This window comes from Botrytis byssoidea, assembly GCF_014898295.1.
Source record: "Botrytis byssoidea strain MUCL 94 chromosome Unknown BBYS_001, whole genome shotgun sequence".
NCBI lineage: Eukaryota > Fungi > Ascomycota > Leotiomycetes > Helotiales > Sclerotiniaceae > Botrytis > Botrytis byssoidea.
In genome coordinates, this window is record NW_024065842.1 from 991729 (window position 1) to 1012874 (window position 21146).

Below are 21146 nucleotides of genomic sequence, written 5' to 3' on the forward strand. Positions count from 1 at the left end.
GTATTTGAACCAAACTTGGATACCCTCACACGTCTCGATATTAAAACATCATTTCCTTTGGGACCTGGAAAATTGGCAATAACCGGCATGGCATGGAATACATGAATCTGAACCCAGTCATCTTGAAACTCTCTTTTCACTGTTTCGCTGAACAGACCTACCATAACCCCTACCAAAATCACAAAAAGTCTACTAGGTAGTCCAGCCCGAACAACCTTACCCGCACACCCGCCAATGTTCGAAAATTCGAACAATTTTGACAGACTTCTAGCTTTTCTAGCCCGCTGTTCTATGATTCACCTAGGCTTAGACGTAAGCATTCTTTACCGTTCAAAAATCTTCCAATTTCATGATTAGTACCATTGTTAGTAGCTGTAGTAGTTTTTTTTAGTAGGTTTCTTATCACGTAGTTTCCTCTTAGCACAAGGGGTAATGCTCCAGTTTTTACCCATCACCAAAACTCAACGGCAGGCCCTAGTTCATCAGAATTATGAAATGAACAATAATGCATTGATTGTTCTTTGCGATTACACACCCCAACTTTACGGTGTACGCAAAACACTGTACATTCGCTCCTGTCCGGAACTTTCCTACCTACCAAACACAATGCAAACATGTCAAAACAACCTTCGCTTGACTAAACCCTCTATGGATTTTTGTAGCAGATTTTGCTCAGCCTTCTTGTGGAAACATACGCATAAGACTTCATGGTTTGACGATGATCTCAAAAGTACCGAGAAGATTGATTTATCCATCCTCTTACAGTATCCCGTTCTTGTCAACTACCTATTTAGAATAGTACGGGGGTTAAAACGACCTAGTATTTGAGGCTATTCTTCTAATCTGAGGTTTGCGAACCTAGATATGCAAAATATGCATTATCGAGGTGCTTCCTGTTTTGTATTTGACTTTTTTCTTTTTTTTCTTTACGAACACTCTTATTTGCGTTAATTGTTCATAAGCGGCAGGGTCGTCACGTTGTTAAAGTCACAACTCGCATAACGAGTCCGGCCCCCCATGTCTTCACAGATCTTCATTGGGTGGTATCTATTAGCGACAACGGTTGCAAGTTGACCCACAGATTCAATGATCCCTCCAACCCTTTCATGCAAAATGAAGACCAATGATCCACGCAAAAAAGACCCAGCCTCGATCTCTCCGCTGGTTCCCTGTCATATCCGTTGTTCTCTCAAGCTCTCCCACAATAGGCTTAGCTGAGATCGATACAACTCACCATTTCTGCGGAGCCCTGCTGTCATTTTAACCAACTCCTGTTGGTCCATTCAGAATTTTGGATGCTTCATCTGAGTATCGGATGATTGCGCCGGCACCAAATCCCTACACTCCAGTCACACATTCATCTTATCCAACGTTCTGCACAGTTCTCGATAGAGTGCTATCCAGCATTTCGCTGCAGCTTCATTTCCATTTGTCAATCCTCTTAAGAGCCACAGTGGGCTTCTTACACAAACTCATTTCATTGAATCGCTTCAGTTGTTGTTGTTCTCAATCTTTTGTTCAAATTTGTGGCTGACTTTGAAAGTCCTCGTGCATTAAAAACATTCCCTTCCAAACTTCATTCTTTATCCACTCTAGCTTGTGCAACTGTCCTTAAAATCTCGTCCCAAGTCCGGTCCTCCCAAGCAAAATCCTAGACGCAACCGTGCAAGCCTTGTATCAAGTCGAGGTGGGTTTTTTTTGACACTACTCCGCTCCACTTGCATACTAGACTCTTGTCATCGGTACAATTTACTTCAGCGGCATTCTGCTGCAACGACAGGGACTTCCTGTGAATTGTGAGAGGCAGGGGTAATAGGGCGCTTGTCGGGTCCAGTCTCCTTGTTGTGGTGATCGTAACCAAGGAACTTATATATCAAAGGCCTTCAATCTTAGAGTATATTACCCGACGTTTGTCGATCGAACGTGGAAAGAAAGACAACGACCCCCCTTCAACTTCATTCCTGTTACTTCTTAATACGGACTTAGCACGTCATTAAAACAAGAAGTAATTTATATTTCATTTGGACGACGCAGGACACTCGCCACATCCGTTCATTGAGCCCAATCTATCCTTGAACCAGGTCGCTTCATCTTCTTTTCTACACGGCAGCGCTGTTGAATACCAACTCGTCAAGTAGTAAAATCTCTGGAAGGTATACGCGTTCGGCTTGTCCAGAACATTCAAACCCTTTCATTTATATTCCCGGGACTGGTCCATTCATCAATCAACCTTATTTGGCAGATCTTGATTAAGACCCTTAAGATTAATCTATCCACCGATCAATAGCTACAGGAACAAGCTTTATACACTCTTCCGACTTCTCCAAAATCATCATCCAGCAAGCAGGACTAGATCATAAACTAGACTCAACAATTACTTGCCTTCGATAGGCCTTATGTTCTTTTCTGGTCAGTGATCAGCCATTGTCTATAGCGGCCTTCACACTCGTTCATTCCACGGCTACTTACCACTGCGACAACAAAACACACATATTCCTTTCTCGAATCACGGGCTCTTGAAGAACCCAAAAAGCAACTTCCAGACCATCTTCAACGGTCAAATCACAGATACTCTCAATGCTTGTTACACGGCAATGCGAAACAGGACGGAACACTTGGTCCTCTAATAAACTTGGGTCTGCTAACTTCGCGTCTCCACGGATGGCGAACTTTGAGGCTTTACCGCCGCAGCCGGACTGGCGAGAACAGTACTCTTCGTATCAACTCTCTGGAGAGAATGGCATGGTCCAACAAAACTACGAGCACTCTGCAGGCTCCAACACAAACAACAGTCAACAACAACCCGCTACCAGACCAACCTTAGAGCATCGACATACACTTGGCCCAATAAGACCGGAAGGTCCGCCAACTCCTACCATAGAGAGACCGGACTCCGCACCGGGAGATTGCGGTCAGCCTTCTGTCAACAGAGCTCGGGATGAATCTATGGTTTCGACAGAATCAGCACCTCTTTCACTTGGGCCGATCGCACCGAACTCAACATCATCTGCGTCAAGCGCACCACAGCAAGGAGCAGGAGCACTCATGAACGAAGACGCGTCAGCTCTCTTGAGTCCCAAGGAAGAAGACGATGACGATATTGATGACGACGACGATATGTTAGATACTGAAGATGGAACTTCATCAACGCCGCAGACGGCGGCAGAACGCAGAGCCGAACGCAGGAAGATGAAACGATTTCGGTATGTTTATTTTGGTTTACGTATGTGTTGTGACATGGAGAACTAACTAGTACAGTCTCACTCATCAACAAACTCGATTTCTTATGAGTGAATTCGCAAAACAAGCTCACCCAGATGCTGCTCATCGCGAGCGCTTGTCACGAGAAATTCCAGGCCTTAGTCCAAGACAAGTGCAGGTATGGTTTCAGAACCGGTATGCAAAATTCAACCCAGTCTGAGCGAAGAATATGGACTAACGGAAGCAGACGTGCAAAGATCAAGAGACTTACTGCGGATGACCGAGAGCGAATGATGAAGATGAGAGCGGTACCAGATGACTTCGACAACGTACAGGCTCTACATTCTCCTTACGGAGCTGTACACGGCATTGGAACACCAATGCAATCGCCTGTCGATTTTGTGCCAAATTACGCGGATCATATGATACGACCTTTGATGGTAGACACCATGCGCCGACATGAACAAGATGACCACATGTCGCCAGCAGGCATGAGCCCTGGATATGGACATGTTGGATATACTCCGGGGAGTTCCATTGGAACACCTGATGGCCTCTCGCCATTGTCTATTAATTCCTCTGATCGATACTTCTCCAGCCATCTTTCGAGCCCAATGAGCTCAGGGCCAAGGAGCTCAAATCCATTTGATCGACCACCTCCGGGTTATCAAGCCGTTTCCCACTCCCAGCAAAGACATCACGGCGGCCGACCATTACAACCATTACAGCTTCGAGAGACAATGTCAAGATCGCGATCAGAGTCACTTCAGTCGCCACTGAGATCCAGTATGTCTTGGAAAGGTGAAACTTTAGATTACGCCAATTATCCAACTGGACAACCAAGTCCTCAATCGACTGGACGTCAACAATCAATGTACCAGCCTGAGCAGAACAACGCGGTCAATGCGCACCAATTTGAGTCAAACTCTTACCCAAGTTCGTTCCATCCTTGCAAACAAAATTAGATAAAAAACTAACCATTTTGATAGGTTCCAACATCCAAAACTCACCACAACATATGAGCTATTCGCCATCGCATCCTCCATCATCTTTGCAACAATCTTCGCCAGCTGCCATGTCCCGCTTGCGAGCATCCACTGGCGGTGCTTTCCCCCAAGGTCTTGACCTACGCAATCAATATCGACCTCTTCCCCACCAAGGTCCATCACATCTGCCTCCTACTTCCCGCCCATTCACACCCTCATACTCCGCAGGCTTTGCCAGCGCACCTTTAACAGCTCCAATGGAGTTCTCTCTCCCTCGAACTCCAAGCGACGTGAACCATCCACAATTAAGTGCACCAATGGCTCCACCGCAAGATTTTGCAAACGCGTACAACGCATCAAGAGCTCCACAAAGTGAGCGAGGATTCAGCTCCCAAGGTCAAGAACAGCAGCATGCTCAAGGCCATACACAACCTGAACACCAACCACAAAGAAATAACAGCGATGGTTCATCGTATCTTCGACCCAACGAATTCCAAGCAAAAGATAACCGCAAAAGAAGTTTTACTATGCCTGGAACTTACGCCCCTTCTCATATGTCTTGAAGAAATTCGTTTAACGCTCATTTTCAATCTTCGATATTTGTGTGCATACAAAAGTTTTTGCTTTCAGAGACCACGATTCGTTTACAGGCATTGCAATTTGAAAAAAGAGCAGAGCATAGAATTCATACTTCTCTCACAAGAATATGAAAAACCACCTCACTCCACCTTACCATGACACCACCAAAATCCCTCCATCATCTCCCAAGTCCAACCTCAGACCAACTTTCAAATTCATTACAGCTTTCTTGCTATATGCGTATGGATCATACAGATACTCATACATACATATATTTACATACACTTTCTATACATACTTCTTACACCTTTGAAGTTTCTCCCAACGCTGGGACGGACAGGAATTCGACATCATTTCTACCTTTCGACCTTCGATCTACAGCTTCTATCTTTACCCCTTCTTTGTATTTTCTAGGAGATACTATCCGGCATTGTTTTTATATCAAATTTTTTCTTCCACATTTATCCATTCTTCTGGCCATCTTTCTTCAGGAGTGTTTTCATAGGGTTAGGAATATGGGATTGGGGATAACTACAAAGCAAAGTCTTTCTTCTTCTTTTCTTTTTGAGATATTCGCTTCTTCTCTGTGTATTAATGGTATGCAATTTTTCGTTTGGAGCTTCTTAGGGGTTAGCTGGATCTTGGATTTGAACTTCTTGTTTATGTTTCTTGTTTTTTTTTTCTTGTTTTTTTTTTAACCCAAGGGGATTGGTTTGATATTAGGGATTTTCACTGAGTGAGGGGAATAACTGAGAATTGATTGGGCTTGGTGCTTGGAGCTGGATAAGGGATTGAGAGCGGATGGGCGGTTGGAAAGCTTCTGAGGGAAAGGAAAAGGATACGCCGAAGAGCGGGAAAAATCACTTTTAGATATCTGAATCGTGGAGTGGCAATATCATTGTGTGGAAGTTGAACAACTTTGTCTTTTCTTGTCTGCTGTGAAATGTGATATGTGATCTCCAATCTGATGTGATACAATATGACTTGATCCAAGGACTTTGCTCTTATAGTCTATTGAGGCATACTAGGTATATACAATATGCAATCCCCAGCCCATTTCCCGACTCTACGCATGGGATTTTCAAGCTAATTCTTAGACCCTACAGGTTTTGAGCTATAGGCTTCAAGCCCTGAAGCAGATATGCAACAAGAGAATCAACATAGAACATACCGGACGGGGATTGGCTGAGATACTACAAGATTGAGTGAATGCCCAGACCGAAAATGAATCTCAACAGAAGGTCAACTGTGCATCTTCGTACAACTTCAGGCCTCAACAGACCTATAATAAGCATGAATTACAGGAAGGTTTATACGCCTTGGACCCCGAGCAGAAATGTGACAAACGGACTACGGCAGATTGTCTGGTGGCTAAAGTTGGCTAGAGAACTTTTTTGTTTGAGTAAATATGGCATTGGCGTCCGGGGTGAATATAAGCGAAAATCCGACTCAGGAGTATATGAGTCTTACCTACATTCAGATAGAACGGATATGAGAAACCGGATAGAACGTCATGATATGTTTTGCGTCCATTTGGATTGAAAATCTCACAATTATTCGAATATTACAAAAGGTTCCACCAAGTATGAGCATTACGTGCTAAGGAAGGCAAAGTCCTCATGTAGATTTAGTGAAGAGGCACGAAACCCCATCAATTAACTTCACTGCCATCTGTAGAAGTGGTGACGATAATAATGAAGATGCCCAGAATCTTATTCACTTGATCATAAAGCTCCAAGTTCATGGTACGTTGATTTATACATAGTCGTTAATATTATTTCTCACTTAATAATCATAAAACCTGTCATCAGAATATCAGTACACTGTACATTCACAGAATTTAGAGGAACAAGAAAAACTCACCCCTTTCCACTTTTCTTTCCTAGCCACCCCGCATCTACCATTTTGCCCAGTAGTACACTAGGTCTATACTTGCTATCTCCTGTCTCCTCATATAATACTTTCATAATCGCCAAGCAGGTATCAATACCAATGAAGTCCGCCAATTGCAATGGTCCCATGGGAACATTGGTTCCATTCTTCATTATCGCATCGATGTCATCTCTTTTACCAACACCAGTCTCCAAGCAAATGATGGCTTCATTGATATAAGGCATCAAAATCCGGTTTGCCAAAAATCCTGGGGAATCTGCTGAAGTGGATGGGATTTTGCCCATTCTTTTGCAGAATTCAATGGCTGTATCCAACGTATCTTGGCTTGTCTGTAATCCAGTGATAATCTCTACACCCTTCTGAATAGGAACTGGATTCATGAAATGTGTTGAAACCACTCGAGATGAAGCGCTGGTGTCTTTGGGATCTTTAGTCGTCGATGCGGCAATCCGTGTAATGGATATGGAAGATGTGTTTGTAGCCAAGATCGCATGGGGAGGGCAGATTTGGGCCAGAGAGCTGAATATTGAGAATTTCAAAGAGGGAATTTCAGGCACAGCTTCAATTACAAAGTCTGCCGAGGAAAGATCATCCATCTTTGTGGTTGGGATGAGTAAGGAGCGGATGCTGTCAGATTGTTCTTGAGTTATGCGCTGCTTGGTTACATCTTTGGCCAGGAGTTTATCTGAATTCAGATGAGAGTCAGTTGAATACTCTTGAAATGAAGTTGTAAGGAAGATTCTGCGAAGAAGGAAAGAGAAGCTTAGAAAGCATACCAGCAAATGCGAGACCCTTATCAAGAGAGGCTTGATTTGTATCGACGAGAGTGACTGGAACACCAGCTCTTTGTGCTGCTACCAATGCGATTCCCAGTCCCTATTCCTTGTGAGAAATTGTTCATCAAAAAGTACAACGAAGGGTAATGTACCATTTGGCCAGCGCCGATAACACCAAGACTTTTGACCTCTTGCGCCGAAAGCATTCGGCTTGAACTGAATGATCTCGCATGTTTTGAACTCTGCAAAACCCCTCTTCTTACAATTGGAGATATCATGTTGGGCAACAATCTTAGGAACAATTTTAGAAAAAGAAAACAATCGAATATCCTGATGTTGTATTGACAAATGACAATGAAGCTTGAAAGTAGAGAGAGAAGGTTATCATCGGTTGTTTCCCCAGGATTTATTAAGGTTACCGAGGCGGGCCGGTAAAGTTCCGCTGTTGCATGTGGCTTTGACAAGGGTGCGCGTCGCGATCGCGATTTTGGTAGGAGCGTGTACAGTGGTTTTTGGTTTGAATTGATCAAAGTCAATATATCACATTAAATTATTATGCCTAGGAATTCATGATCACCACCCTTTACTACACAACCAAATATGGAGTTCTCTGGTGGTAAAAGGGATGTTGTAGATCCTGAAGTTAGAGCTTATGTGAATAGTTTAGTTACAGCTGTAAGTTATATTCATTATATTGTCAAATAGATTCAAGAATCAAAACTAATTCTAACCATTGATAGTTGGGAGGAAGCGGAGCAGATGAAGAGGGACGGTATGTTCTAGGAGACGATGCATTGGCATGTTTACGAGATCTCAAAAAATGGTTAAAGCTCTATGACGAGAAAGCGAATCGATTAGACGTTGCAAGATGTCTCGCAGAATCCAATTTAGTAGGAGGGGATCTTCTACAAATCCTTGCAGCATGGCCCGAGAATGCTACGGACGATCGATTGAAGTCGAAGATAGCGCTGGCATGTATGGAATTGCTGGTACCATTAACTTGGCCATTGGAGAAGAATAAGGAAATGACAGTCAATCACCACCGACATGTCCCATATTTAGAGATTGCGCAAGTGGGTTATAAGAGGTCGATACTTGGGTTCGATGGAGCAAGAATATTACATACTGCGGTCAGATGCGCACTGCCTGCCATGGCAGTGGATATTGGGGATCGAAGTACAAGAGATGATGGTATTATCAAATTGATCTTATACTTTCTAAGGAACACCGCAATGATTGCACCTCCACCAAATGGTCAATATGAAGGTGATGAAACGGAAATTTCACGATCTGCAACAATTGATGCTTTCGACTACCAAGACATATTTCATCTTCTTTTGATGGTTTCTTCAATGATGGGGGCAGAATTCAATACCCAGGATGTTGTAGTCATGGACATTATCTTCCATTTAGTTAAAGGGGTGGATGTTGAGAAGTTATTCTTCAGCGAGAAGGCCATGGATAATAGTAAGACAGACGAACTGGTCAGATTACGGAAGAAAGAACAAGCAATGCTTCGAAGTTATCAAACAAATGCTCCCACGAGGCATAATCGATTCGGGACTATGGCCTGGATGCAACGGGATGGTGCGAAAATGACAACGATCTCTGGTCAGGCCGCGCTAAGAACGGGCAGAGGAGGACTTGACAAAATGGACAGCACTAAGAAATTCAAGCCACCTAGGAGAGCGGTCAAGGGAGAAAGTGGACCGCTAGCCTTTGATAATCCAGTTCCTCTCAATGCATCAGCGACGAAAAATCTACGGGCGTTCGTTGAGGAATTTCTCGATTCTGGATTTAACCCCCTTTTCACACACCTTCGAAAAGCCATTGACAGAGAAGCTGAAAGAGTTCTCGAATATCATCAACGCCAATTCTTCTACTTGATTTCGTGGTTTCTTGAGGCGGAGAGAGTGAGAAGAAAGAACAAGAAGCCTTCCAAAAGTAAAGGGCCAGAAGATGTGGATAGTTTTGCCCTTGTTGCAAGTGTGCTCAACCAAGAAATGTTCATCACACTCAATAGGGCAATGGATCTCAATTTTGAAAACAAAAACTGGTATGATTTAAGTGCTGCTATGAAATGCTTCACTCAAATTCTTCTCACCGTTCAAGAGATGGCAGATTCGCCGCTTGAGGCCGATCAGGAAATTGCGGAAAACATTTTGGCACGTATATTCTACGAAGATACAACTCACGAGCGAGTAGCCATGATAACCAGAACATATAAAGACCAGGGATTTGGTTATCTTGATTCTTGTACAGAGCTCACACATAATTATATGCGTATCCTGGAACAGTACTCGAAGCAGAATGTTGACATGCAAGTAAGATCCAGGAGACGTACGCGGAGAAAGAAGAAGGCTGCGAAAGATGCAGGAGAAGACATAGGCGACGACAATATAGTTGATGAATCTGATGGTGAAGATGAGGCACGAGCACAAAAAGAATCCTCGGAGCGGAAGTTTGATTACAAGCGTTTCGCTGCTAGATTTTTGTCTCAAGGATGTATCGACACATTTGTTTCTTTCACGAAGTATTATCTTGATCTGAAACCAGCACAATTGAAGCGAGCCCATAGATTCTTCTATCGGGTTGCCTTCAAGCAGGATATGAGTGTTATGTTGTTTAGAGTGGATATCATTCATTTATTTTATACTATGATCAAAGGTCCAGGAGGCTTAGATCCTCAATCCCCCTCTTACAAAGAATGGGACGAAATGGTGAAGCAACTCTTGAAGAAATGCACGAGGAAAATCCAAGAACGGCCGGAGCTTGTGGTGGAAATGCTCTTTTCTAAAACCAATAGCACCGCGCATTTCTTGGAGTATGGCTATGAAAAACAGACGATATCCACAAAACCTAAAGCAGCTGCTGAGCTAGAAGTCAAGGGTGGATTAGAGTGGGAGGATCAAATTGGTGTTGCTGTTGGCGCTTTGCTTGATAGAAATGAAGCTGACCACATCGAATGGGTCAAGTCGCAATTATCATCTGCAGAGGATGAAAGGAGAAGTTGGGAAGCGGCCAATCAGGCTTTGCAATCCGTTGAGAAAGATTCACTCATAGAGAGTGAAGAGACACCTGCCACGGAGGTCGAACCTCCAAAGGCGCCTTCTATCCGTATGTATCATGATTAAATTATTTGCTTGTCTATATCACTAACACAAACAAAGTTCTCAAACCAGACAATGACAATCGAAAATCGGCCATGTTCAAGAACGGCTATCTGCGCCTATTGGTAAAGCTTGTCGGTCTCACAAGTATTGGAGCTGCTGACGACCCCGATGCCTCCTGGTATTTTCCATCGAAAAAGTCAGCGGATCAGATCAAAGAAGCCCTAGATTTGATCAAAAAATTCGAGTTTGCCCCGCCAACCTTTGACGACGGTAAAGGAGCGCTTGATCAAATAAGAAGAGTATCTGCTGGGATGCACAGAAAACGCTCTGCATTCGATGATGATTCAGATGACGGCATTGATAACGATGAAGATGAGGAGGAGCTGCTCTTCGAGCCTGGTGGACCTACAGCAATGAAGAAATCTGATGCTTTGAACGCTCTAAAGAAAAGTCGAAGAAGACGCAGAAAAGATGGGAGTGAAGAGCAAGAAAGTCGCGGGCTAACAGATGAGCAAATTGACACTCGCGCAGCAGCTAGAAGAGCGAGAGAGTTAGAGAAAAACAGCAAAATTAAGAGTGAACTCTATGTTCATGATAGTGACGATGATGAAGAAGATGATCGAATCTTCTTTGAAGCAGAGGAGAGACTCAGGCAGCAGAATAAGATAACTATCATGAAGGAGTTGTTGGGAGTCGGTCAGCAAAGGGAAAATGGAAAGAAAAGGATAGCAGGTGCGTTGAATGGGGAAGATGGAGGTAGTGATGAAGATGTGCCTATGAAATCGAACAAAAAGAGAGCAAGCAGTGCTATCTCGCTGGATAGTGATGAAGAGGTTGGTGTAGGTGCAGATGATCCAGAATCCGAAGAGGAAGAAGCAGAAAATACGGATACACCGATTTCAAGTCCACATAGATCAGCACAGCCAAAGAGGCGTAAAGTGTTGAGCGATGATGAGGACGACGAGCATTTGGCGAAAGATGCGATGGAGATAGATGAGGATGAAGAAAATATTGTACCAGTGGCAAATCCAAGAAGACCGAGGGTCAGGGCGGGCTTTATTATGGATAGTAGTGACGATGAATGAGCGGGCTTAGTTGTATGAATTGTTTTGTGTGGATGACTGATACCATGGCGTTGAAAATTTCGGTATAGCATTGGGAATCATGATTTGAGAGTAGATACTTTAGGGTTATGAGTTACTGTAATGAATGGCCATCTTCAGAATGACGTTTCTGATTATTGCCAGGAGTGTATACTTCAATTTCGTTCTCACTCTTACATTCGGATATTTGCTCATATAATGTCATGATTTCTAATTAATTGGGTAAGTGCTCGATCATTAATACTTTTTCGCTCATTCATGTGCAAAATCCACGCAATTTTCGATTCACCAATTTGTCCAATGAAAAAGAAATGATGTCAAATTACACCCTCTTCTCGATGGAAATGAGGCCAAGGCAGTGGTAGTAGACACACACTTTCATTTTTAAGTTAAGATGTCTTATAGTTAGGACGGGACTTCATCAATTAAAGTTTTGATACATTATGATCTTTTAAATTTTGAAATAATTACAGATGCCAAAGTAATTCTAATTGTTGATTTGGGTTGTTTCAGGTCGAAATAATATCCTGCTCCTCCCTGGCAGGCTTCAAGCAAATGAACGTCAGAATTGCACAATACATAACGAGCTCACTTCCACTATAGCTAATGGTCAACTAAGTCATATACATTAGCTCAATGTTCAGAGAATATACCTTGAACGTAATTCTCATACAATGCTATCAGATGTGTCTTCAAAAGATATACTAACAGCACGTCCACAAATACTTTACTACCCCAATCTGACTTCTCACAAAACATCTCTCCTAGCTTGTACCACCTATCTTTCCCTGAATCTCCATCAAAGCCTCATCGTATTACGCCAAGCAAGCCAGTGGTAATACATCAGCAGCCTACTTTACCTCGTGCTTCCTTCCTCATCATTCAAGATTCGAAATTTACAATACGAAAAAAGTGCACACCTTGTACATCATAGGATTTCATTTACACCATTGAAATGGATCTTGAAACACGGTATTGTTTCTGCAGTCATAATAAGGCTGAGAATCTCTCGCGATGAGCCACTGCCGAGGGGGCGTAAACATATTTTCACAACGAAAATAGTAACTGCGTAAGCTGAGTATCTTGGGGAATCCTCTTTGTGTAAGTTTTGAGCTTTTTAAGCATACAATTAACCTGGGGAAGGAATGGAATGTGCGCAGTCTGTAGATTTCGTGTTGCGTACTTTACTCGACATTGTTAACGTGATGAGCTGGCTTTTGTGGTGCAGCTTAGCATATGGTGTTAATTTGAGTGAGCGTTCCTGTAGGAGCATTTGGTGAGAATCTTTATATGTCAAGAGTCACACAAAAGGGTAGATTTGGGATATATAAGAATTGTGTTCTTCAGATGTTGCCATAACAATCACACGCTTCATTCCTATTACTTTTATACAGTTTTCATCTGATCTCATACATTTTCTTCTTCGCTTTCTGTAAACTTATACCGCCTTTGTGACAATGCAGTTCAAAGTATTGGTTCCTGTAGCAGCTCTACTGTCTCTACAGCTTTCTTCTGTTCTGGCTGCCCCAGTAGCAGAAGCAGAGACAGTTGACGCCTCCTTCGAACTCGAAAAACGTATCGGTACAGACGCTGGAGACGGAACAAAAGCCAAGCCATACATTTTCAATATTGATTGTGCTGGTGTCGAAGAAGTATGCGAGGCTCAATGCGCTGCGATTCTCTGCTTCAAATCGCCTTCATTGCTGTGAGCTCGCTTGCCATATTGTTATCGTTAGCATATGGATTGCTAACAGAAACTAGTCAATATGGAGGACCAGGATCTAATACGGCACAGAGAACAGCAAGTGGTGCCGGATCGGACCCTTTCAGACCTCCCTTAGCAACATTGGTTGGGGGCTCAAAAATTGATTTATCAGCTTTGAAACAGTCCACTTGGACTAGTCCGGAAGATACCACCAATGCATCCGCCAAAGAGGGTGGGATCGGTTGTCTCATCGCACCTGTCGATCCAGGCCATAACACAAGTTAGTATCTTTTTCTTCCTGTTATGGTAACAAAACTAACATGTGTGTCAGAGGAGGGATCTCGAGTCGTAAGCTAATCCAATCTTCCATCATCTTACTATGAAGCTCTACATGAAGCCATATTCGCTATATCAAACCCTTTCCCCCTTCAATCGAAAACTGTCTCCTCATGTAGTCACTAACCCCCATTCAATAGTCCGGACAAATCAGTCACTACAAAGCCAAGAAAGACGAATACTTCAAGAAGAAGTACCACAACGCGGGGTAAGATAAGCCATGTAGTCTTTGCATCACCATCTAACACAAATTTTTAGTAAATACTGTAAAGCACTAGATGCAGGAAAAGCAGCAGACACAGTTTGTAAGAATGCACCTTCAACCGACCCTGTCAACTTTATGTATCGAAGAACATCCAAAAAGAGTGGAAACTCACTCCTCTGGCAACACCTCAAGTACGGAACTGACACATGGGCTGTCAACTTCCCCGGATATTCTTGAATGTTTGGACGAATTTTATGATTTGACGGGTGATCAGATTGCTATGCCTTGCATACGATTTGAGAAATTGGGGAGTTATGTTCCGGGAAGGGGTGGACTTGAATTTTCTTTCATACTTGCACTATTTGGGTAGACCTTTTTGTGATTTTTTGCTTGGGTTGCTTTATTGTATTGGTGGAATGGCGAGGAATATGGTATGCGGGCACATAGATTTATCAGAACAGAATGATGAACTCACATTCTTTCCGAATATTTCTGGATCTTGGATCTTACTATTCGATGTTCTAGGCCTGTCACAGGGTATTGTTCTAGACCTTGTCATTATGCTCTAGACCCTGATCTTCATGGCAAATCGTCGTAAGAGGCCTGTGATTGCAACCGAGCAGGTTTTGTATGACAGGTATATCAATCTGATAACAGATTATACTTCTCGTGGAAATGATTTGCTCTAGGGGAACCAGGGCCTCATTCCGACCCGTACGGAAATAGCAAACAATTGAAAATGCTGGGGTAGGTAAACCTAAAATATACGATCTGACTCCTGAACGATTTCCTGCCCTGATTCAAGAATTAAAGAAAGTGGCAACGAAGGGAGTTCCTAGAATTCTTGATTTATATTGAACAGTGACATCGCAAGGAAGAAGATTCGCAGAGAGCTGCTTATATTAGAGTTCGAACCGACCGATGTCAGCCGTTCCCAGAACTCCAATCATCAATCTCGTACAGCCTTCATGAGAGCTTTTACATTTGAACAAAATCCGGCGCATCAACTGGGTGATCGTCTTCTTGAGTACGGGCAAATAGTCTAGAAAATTTTGAAAATGTCAGCTCTAGAGATGGATGTCTATTCTACCCTCAGACAACTAACCTAGGGTAGTGACAGAATCAATGCGGCGAGACTAATCCTAGCGTATCAATATTCCGAAGTTTATGCGAAACGGACATTGACATGCAGCTAGTTGTCTGTTCATTTATATGCTACTAACAATATCAATATAGCCATGAAGGCGTAAAACATCAGACGACGCCAATAGTTCCTTCGCTGTGCCTCTTAATTGCTTGCAAAATCCCTTGGATCAATGTTCTCTGCTTACGGTACATAGATACCTTTTATGTCATAGCAATGCGCAACCACTTCAGTCTGCCTTGCGACTTCTCTTGGACACACCTTAGCAATTGGCAGGTAAATCTTGCGAGAAAAACAATTCAATGGCGAGAACAGCCAGCGATTGTCACTCACGCAATATATCAACTATAAGAAACCACATATATTTAGCGACCTAGCCCTGCAAATTATATATCTAGTATCATTCGAGATTGACCGCAAATTAGAGAAGACTCCCTCCATCCATAGTATCATGGCTGAATATCAGCTGAAACTGGAGGATCTTTTGAGTCTAATGGAAGTTCTCAGCGCCATGTCTTGGATTTAGATGTCAAAGGTAAGATGCATCATCTCAGTCAGAGTGAATCCTGCATGTGTTACGTAAGCACAGCCTCTGAGCCTCTGACGTTCTTTATTGTCCTGCCCCAATCCTCTATCAGCCTTACCTGGGTAATTTCTATACAAAATCCCCCCAAGTTTCTCCTATACTCTATAACTAAGATTCAAAAGTAATCCATAAGACTAAATCTCTTGTGGCTTCAACGAGTCCCGCATTTCCAGTCAACAAATATCTTGAGGCCAGTCAGTTGGTTCACTTCGAATCCGAAGATATGGGAACTTTTCTGGTGTTTTGCACAGCTCAAATCCCAAACGAGGTAAGTCACGCAGTCTTATAGATAATCGAACACACATTAAATTCTTCTTCAGACACTTTCAGAATTCGTAACGCAATCTACCCAGGCCAAAAGCGCACCCGAAAGCCCATGGATTCTCCAAAAGAGCCCATCCGAGGATGTCCATGGACCTGAACTTACTCTTCCTCTACCAAGTCCATCATTTACTACTGGCTTTCAAGACGCATCTCCTGAAACCTTACAAAAGTTCATGGTGGAAAATGTCGTCGACCGTCACGACTTTCCCGACTTTGAGGGTGGAATTGAATGGTATCAATTCGTGGTTCTGGATGCTCAAAGTGCGGAGGACAAAAGTACTTGCTTAGTTTATCATTGCACGAGAGGCATGCCGGAAGGTTCGGCGGAAGATGAATGGGATGAAAAGAAGCTCGTTAGTGAGTGGAAGGTCTGGCGCGTCAAGTTTCTCGTGGCATGGTGGTTGATTAGTGGACTGTGTATGAATGACCAAGCTCTCTTTCAGGTCTTCGAAGATGAGAAGGATGCATATACGGACAGAGATGGCGTGTTGCAGATGCCATATTTGGAGAATGATGAGTATGAGTATCCGGATTTGGAGCATCGTGTGCCATGGGGACCAGCTCCTTAGACTGAGAGTATTTCGGTTATACCTATCTAGTTCTAGGGAACATACCCTTTACTTAATGAAGATACAAATATGGATTGCACAAGACTAGCTAATGAGTATTCTCGTCTGTCGACCGTCATGTATAATATCATTCTAGCAATGTTTCGCCGCATGGTAGTATTGCCCTCCTCCTTGTTCACAAACAAGTGACATCACAAGTACCGAATCACGTCATAGTTGGTTCTTGTCCTATGCATTCAAATGCCTCATCATAACGCCCAACTCCGAGCAAGAAGAGATTAGTATTGGGTGCTTCAATGACGTTTTGATAGACCATTGCAAGACCATGACAATTTCAAATCGGATATCTCCATGAAATGCAACTCTCAGTCATTGTCCGAAGAGCATTAACTGTTTATCCAATAGACTTACATTTACTATACTAGTATACAATTACAGCCACGGAGAGTTTTGGTACCATACTCTCGGTATTCTCTCTTCTTGTATGAGACAATAAATCAAGTATAGATTCACGGCATTCATGTTCGACTATGTGTTAGCTGTGTGCCTAGACAATTCATTTGAACAAACGCTAATCCCCCTATAGAGTCATTTTCCTTAAAGCTACTCCACAAAACTAACCTGGCTCCAGACTGCCGGTATGTCCCCAGGTACCTCAACACTAGTTGGCTATAGTTCAGGACCCTCACTTGGATCTTTGCATCTACCCCTCTTTCTATATTTTTTGTATCGGAATCTGTCCGCGTTTGGTCTTCTCCGTAGAATTGTCGTGAGAATCGTAGATTCAATTCATCCTGACTTCTCATGACCATTCAGCGACCTAGGTGGATATCGAGAACAAAAGAAATTTACATGAACATGATGTATCACCTGATACGATATCAGATGGTCCGATATTTTTCGACACTGCTTCAACGTATTCAAAAGGTCAGCACTAAAAGGCCTCGAGCGTATACAGATCCTGAATTGCAATGCATCATCATCATCATCGGGGCCAGATGAATTGGGACGAAAAAGAAATGGTAGAAGCAGAAATCAAGGATTCACGGATCGGAAAATCGAGAAAAAATCTCTCAATGCACGCTGATTCGTGATTCTTCTCGTAAGGAAAAAGAAATAGAGGGAACTAGAGGGGTAAGAGGTTAGTGACAATGTCCTTTAGCGGTCTGACCACAAGCTCGGAGACGATCAGTTTGTCCGTACGAAGAGGCGAATCACAGAAAAAACAAAACGAGAGTAATTTTTCAAAAGATGCCCGAGAGAAAACTGCTAAGCAGATAAGATAACGCTGGATGGTTAGGACGATGTTGGCGCGAGGTTTTGGTGAAGTGGAGTTTTGCCGAGTGCTAGATGAGGAAACATGCAGAATCTGTTGTGGAAGAAGAAATGCATCTGCAGACTATACAGATCTAGCTCGAGGATTAGACGAGAAACGGTCAAGATCCTAGACGGTAGAGACACAATTGGAGATTTACCAGTTGTGATCAAATTTTCGTAGATAATGCATGCGCTGTTTGTTTGCTTCTTTCTTTTTGACAGTATCTCCACCGGTACAGGTGCAACTGCACGGGCCTCTAGATCGTCGAGGGAAACCGAGAAGTGGACGAGCCGAGGTGGGTTCTCACAGACGTCTATCACAATTGTGCTATAAACAAAGCACTGTCAAAATTCAGTTGCCGAAGATTAAGCATTCCTAAAACCGATGTGCGAGTAATTCCCATTGTGCCATGACTGGTGCTCATTTTCGTTTGTCGTTTGAAAGTAATATCCTCATCTCTGTATTACTGGGCCCTTCGGAATCGTTCTCAAACTGCAACATATCTTGGTGTTTTACAAGCCTCAAAAGGAAGTGTTGGTCGCCCTGTTGTGTTTCGGATGATAGATCATGTTGATCATATTTGTCGATTCCAGAGTGTTGGGATTCTGGAGACCGGAGATCGAAGTAGAAAAGCTTGCGAAGACCCCTTTCATTTCCTTTTCTTTTTCGGCGTTAAATCGGTGGTCACATCGAGCCCTATGCAGCAACGATCCTTGAGGGTGGATTACACTCGGTACTTGACTTTTTAGTTGCTTTTTCCTACAGTGCACGCCGTTGCGAGTCATCAACTCTCAGCGTAGTCTATTCCCGAACCAGAAATCCTGATTCATCATTTGAGAGTTCCTCATATTCAAGATTTCCTGTTTAAGGGAGAATGGGAATAACATTGTTGCCGGTACTACAGCTTGTAACGTTAGACGAACACGATCTTACATTGACTATTCGAGCCGTCCAGAGCCATGCCCCATCCATACTTCTGAAGCTAATCCCCGCAATTTGGCAGTGCCCAATAACCTTGTCCGGGGAACCTATCGATTCAACACCGTACTCGATCTTCATTCGTCTGCTAATGCCCAATAGGAGAATATAGTCCGTGCGTTATACTCAATCTCTCAGGGACTTGCCCTCATATTGAACGGGATCTTACATCGTCCACATTTCAAGACTTTCATCAAGTCACCTCCCTTGAACGTTCCCTAGGCTAGCTCTGTCATTGAACTTTATAACAAGTAGTCGCCGTTCGTCAAAACAAAATACAGACATCTGTGCTCATAGTCTAGAGGACAATTGGAGATTCTAAATGATACCCTCAATATGATTAGCCTAGTGGATAATTGGAGATCTGCCAATGCCATGCGTTGATCAATAAAAGATTGAGGATTCGTGACACAAACATGGGTTTCCCGCAACAAATCTGGTGGCTTGCAGTAGTTGAGAAGCATATATTATTGAAGTATGTGAGGGAAAGATACTTTCTATCCCGTCCCCCTACAGGTCTAGTATATCAAGGTGTAGTTCCTTTGCGTTAGGCACGGATCTTTCCCTTGATACTTTTTTTGGAGCCGCAGTAGTGAGCTGTTAGCATTGTTACTTTCTTATTTGACTGTTTCCCTACGACTATATACTTCAACTAATGTACCCTCATCTTGCATTGATGTTGACCACATACTTTTCAAGATGCAGCTTCCCTCTCCTGAGATCATCGCCTCTTGGCCAGTTCCGAATTATGACAGCCCTATAACGCGAGGGTATGGAGTTTTAATCGTTACTTTAATATTATTGCCTCTAGTTCTATCCATAATATTCATCAGGCTCTACACTCGACTTGTAATGTCAAAGACTTTCGGATTGGATGACTGGCTCATACTTGCAGCAATGCTGCCATCGACAGCATTTGCTATCCTCGCCATTCTCGCAGAGAAAAAGTTCCACTTCAATCGACATATATGGGATGTTCCATTTAATCGGGTTACCTTTGGCCTACAATACGTTATAATCACACAAATCGTTTTCACTCTTGGACAAACTCTCACAAAATGTTCTATGTTGGCATTATATTACCGAATCCTATCAAGCGGGCGAAGGTTCAAGATATTGACTATTGCGGCTTTCATTATAATCGCCGCTCAAGGCCTTATATTCATCATCGTTACTATTTTTCAATGCCGGTTAGTGGGCTCACATCTTGATACCCGGCTTGGGTCACATGAATATCATTGACTTACTCAAAAATCAGACCACCCTCTCATTACTGGCTTATAACGTTCGCTCCCCAGCCAGAATGCATCAATGAAACTGTTCATGTCACCGTTGCTGGAACCATAAATACTGTGACTGACTGTATCGTCGTTTTATTCCCAATCCCAAAAATGCTACAATTGCAGATCTCACATCGTCAACGGCTCATCATTATTTTTCTCTTCGGCGCCGGATTTCTCGTCTGTGTAGCTGGGGCTGTGAGAACATACTACACTTATGTAGAGTTGGTTTCACCGGATATGACATGGGACACTTATTATGTTTGGATAAGCAGTACCGTTGAGCTTTATATTGGCATAGTAAGCATCTCCATTTTATCTTCACGTCACAGGATACACAGTGAACAATTCTAACAAAATCTTAGATTGGAGCATCCGTTCCTGCCACGAAACCTTTCTTCACACGTTACATACCTTTTATCCTTCCCCGCTCTTTACATTCCAGCCGAAATGAGCATTATGCCATCTCCTCAGCGGACAAGGGACCATTCTCAGGATCTACAACAGTCGCTACTCCAAAAGGCTCTCGTACCTCACGAAAACTCTCACACGACGATCTTGAATTAGGTGATATTCAAGAGCGAGAAAACAGATCAACAAGACGCTCAAGGAATCTGGATGCAATTGAAGAGATTGGAAGTGATGCCAGCATTTCGAGTTTTATGAGAATGGCAGCTGAGGGGGAGGGGAGAGGGAGTAGTGATGAATGTAAAAGCGACGAAAACGAGATAGGAAAGAGAGATAGTGATACGAGACCAAGAAGTGAAGATACCTTTCGCTACACGACGAATTCTAAAGATGAATCCATCGATGAAGGGGATTTGAGTATGGCGGTTCCTTACAAGCCGCGATATTCTGTGTAGAATAGGCTATGGGTTTTTGAAAAGTTATATCTATCTAAGGAGTCAAAGGGGCGTCAAGGGAACGGTCGGTTGATGAAAATACCCATCTCTTTGAGAAATTGAGCAATGAGATTCGATCTTTGCAATAATATCTGTATATAATATAGTTTTGTGCCGGCAACAATATTCTACAATGCAAATTTTCTAA

General features: G+C 43.0%; 6 protein-coding genes across 6 annotated transcripts; 5 read left to right on the forward strand and 1 right to left on the reverse strand.

Annotated features, from left to right (window-relative positions):
- The first annotated feature begins 1335 nt into the window (after positions 1–1335).
- Positions 1336–5682, forward strand: EAE97_000298 (uncharacterized protein). Its single transcript, XM_038870808.1, has 4 exons — positions 1336–3203; positions 3259–3396; positions 3449–4137; positions 4191–5682. Exons 1-4 carry the CDS (start codon positions 2578–2580, stop codon positions 4748–4750), a joined length of 2013 nt encoding a protein of 670 aa, XP_038738169.1. The 5' UTR covers positions 1336–2577; the 3' UTR covers positions 4751–5682.
- Positions 5683–5821: 139 nt separating this feature from the next.
- On the reverse strand, positions 5822–7713 carry EAE97_000299 (uncharacterized protein; the record flags this gene model as incomplete). Its single annotated transcript, XM_038870809.1, has 4 exons — positions 5822–6567; positions 6630–7344; positions 7436–7535; positions 7588–7713. 4 exons carry the CDS (start codon positions 7711–7713, stop codon positions 6552–6554), a joined length of 957 nt encoding a protein of 318 aa, XP_038738170.1. The 3' UTR covers positions 5822–6551.
- A 322-nt stretch (positions 7714–8035) lies between these two features.
- On the forward strand, positions 8036–11743 carry EAE97_000300 (uncharacterized protein; the record flags this gene model as incomplete). Its single annotated transcript, XM_038870810.1, has 3 exons — positions 8036–8110; positions 8176–10552; positions 10606–11743. The coding sequence occupies 3 exons, from the start codon at positions 8036–8038 to the stop codon at positions 11631–11633; spliced, it is 3480 nt and encodes a 1159-aa protein (XP_038738171.1). The 3' UTR covers positions 11634–11743.
- Positions 11744–12956: 1213 nt separating this feature from the next.
- EAE97_000301 (uncharacterized protein) lies at positions 12957–14426 on the forward strand. Its single transcript, XM_038870811.1, has 5 exons — positions 12957–13356; positions 13413–13636; positions 13688–13704; positions 13833–13900; positions 13951–14426. Exons 1-5 carry the CDS (start codon positions 13109–13111, stop codon positions 14132–14134), a joined length of 741 nt encoding a protein of 246 aa, XP_038738172.1. The 5' UTR covers positions 12957–13108; the 3' UTR covers positions 14135–14426.
- Positions 14427–15652: 1226 nt separating this feature from the next.
- On the forward strand, positions 15653–16669 carry EAE97_000302 (uncharacterized protein). The gene is made up of 2 exons (XM_038870812.1): positions 15653–15895; positions 15948–16669. The coding sequence occupies exons 1-2, from the start codon at positions 15851–15853 to the stop codon at positions 16518–16520; spliced, it is 618 nt and encodes a 205-aa protein (XP_038738173.1). The 5' UTR covers positions 15653–15850; the 3' UTR covers positions 16521–16669.
- A 2846-nt stretch (positions 16670–19515) lies between these two features.
- EAE97_000303 (uncharacterized protein) lies at positions 19516–20959 on the forward strand (the record flags this gene model as incomplete). The annotated part of the gene is made up of 3 exons (XM_038870813.1): positions 19516–20006; positions 20075–20396; positions 20462–20959. The coding sequence occupies 3 exons, from the start codon at positions 19516–19518 to the stop codon at positions 20957–20959; spliced, it is 1311 nt and encodes a 436-aa protein (XP_038738174.1).
- Positions 20960–21146: the final 187 nt, after the last annotated feature.

Coding starts and splice junctions, on each gene's coding strand:
- EAE97_000302 (XM_038870812.1), top strand. CDS start 15,851: ATGGGAACTTTTCTGGTGTTTTGCACAGCTCAAATCCCAAACGAG. Junction 15,896..15,947: donor CAGCTCAAATCCCAAACGAG/GTAAGTCACGCA, acceptor ATTCTTCTTCAG/ACACTTTCAGAATTCGTAAC.
- EAE97_000301 (XM_038870811.1), top strand. CDS start 13,109: ATGCAGTTCAAAGTATTGGTTCCTGTAGCAGCTCTACTGTCTCTACAG. Junction 13,357..13,412: donor TTCAAATCGCCTTCATTGCT/GTGAGCTCGCTT, acceptor AACAGAAACTAG/TCAATATGGAGGACCAGGAT. Junction 13,901..13,950: donor AAGAAGTACCACAACGCGGG/GTAAGATAAGCC, acceptor ACAAATTTTTAG/TAAATACTGTAAAGCACTAG.
- EAE97_000298 (XM_038870808.1), top strand. CDS start 2,578: ATGCTTGTTACACGGCAATGCGAAACAGGACGGAACACTTGGTCCTCT. Junction 3,204..3,258: donor AGGAAGATGAAACGATTTCG/GTATGTTTATTT, acceptor TAACTAGTACAG/TCTCACTCATCAACAAACTC. Junction 3,397..3,448: donor CAGGTATGGTTTCAGAACCG/GTATGCAAAATT, acceptor TAACGGAAGCAG/ACGTGCAAAGATCAAGAGAC.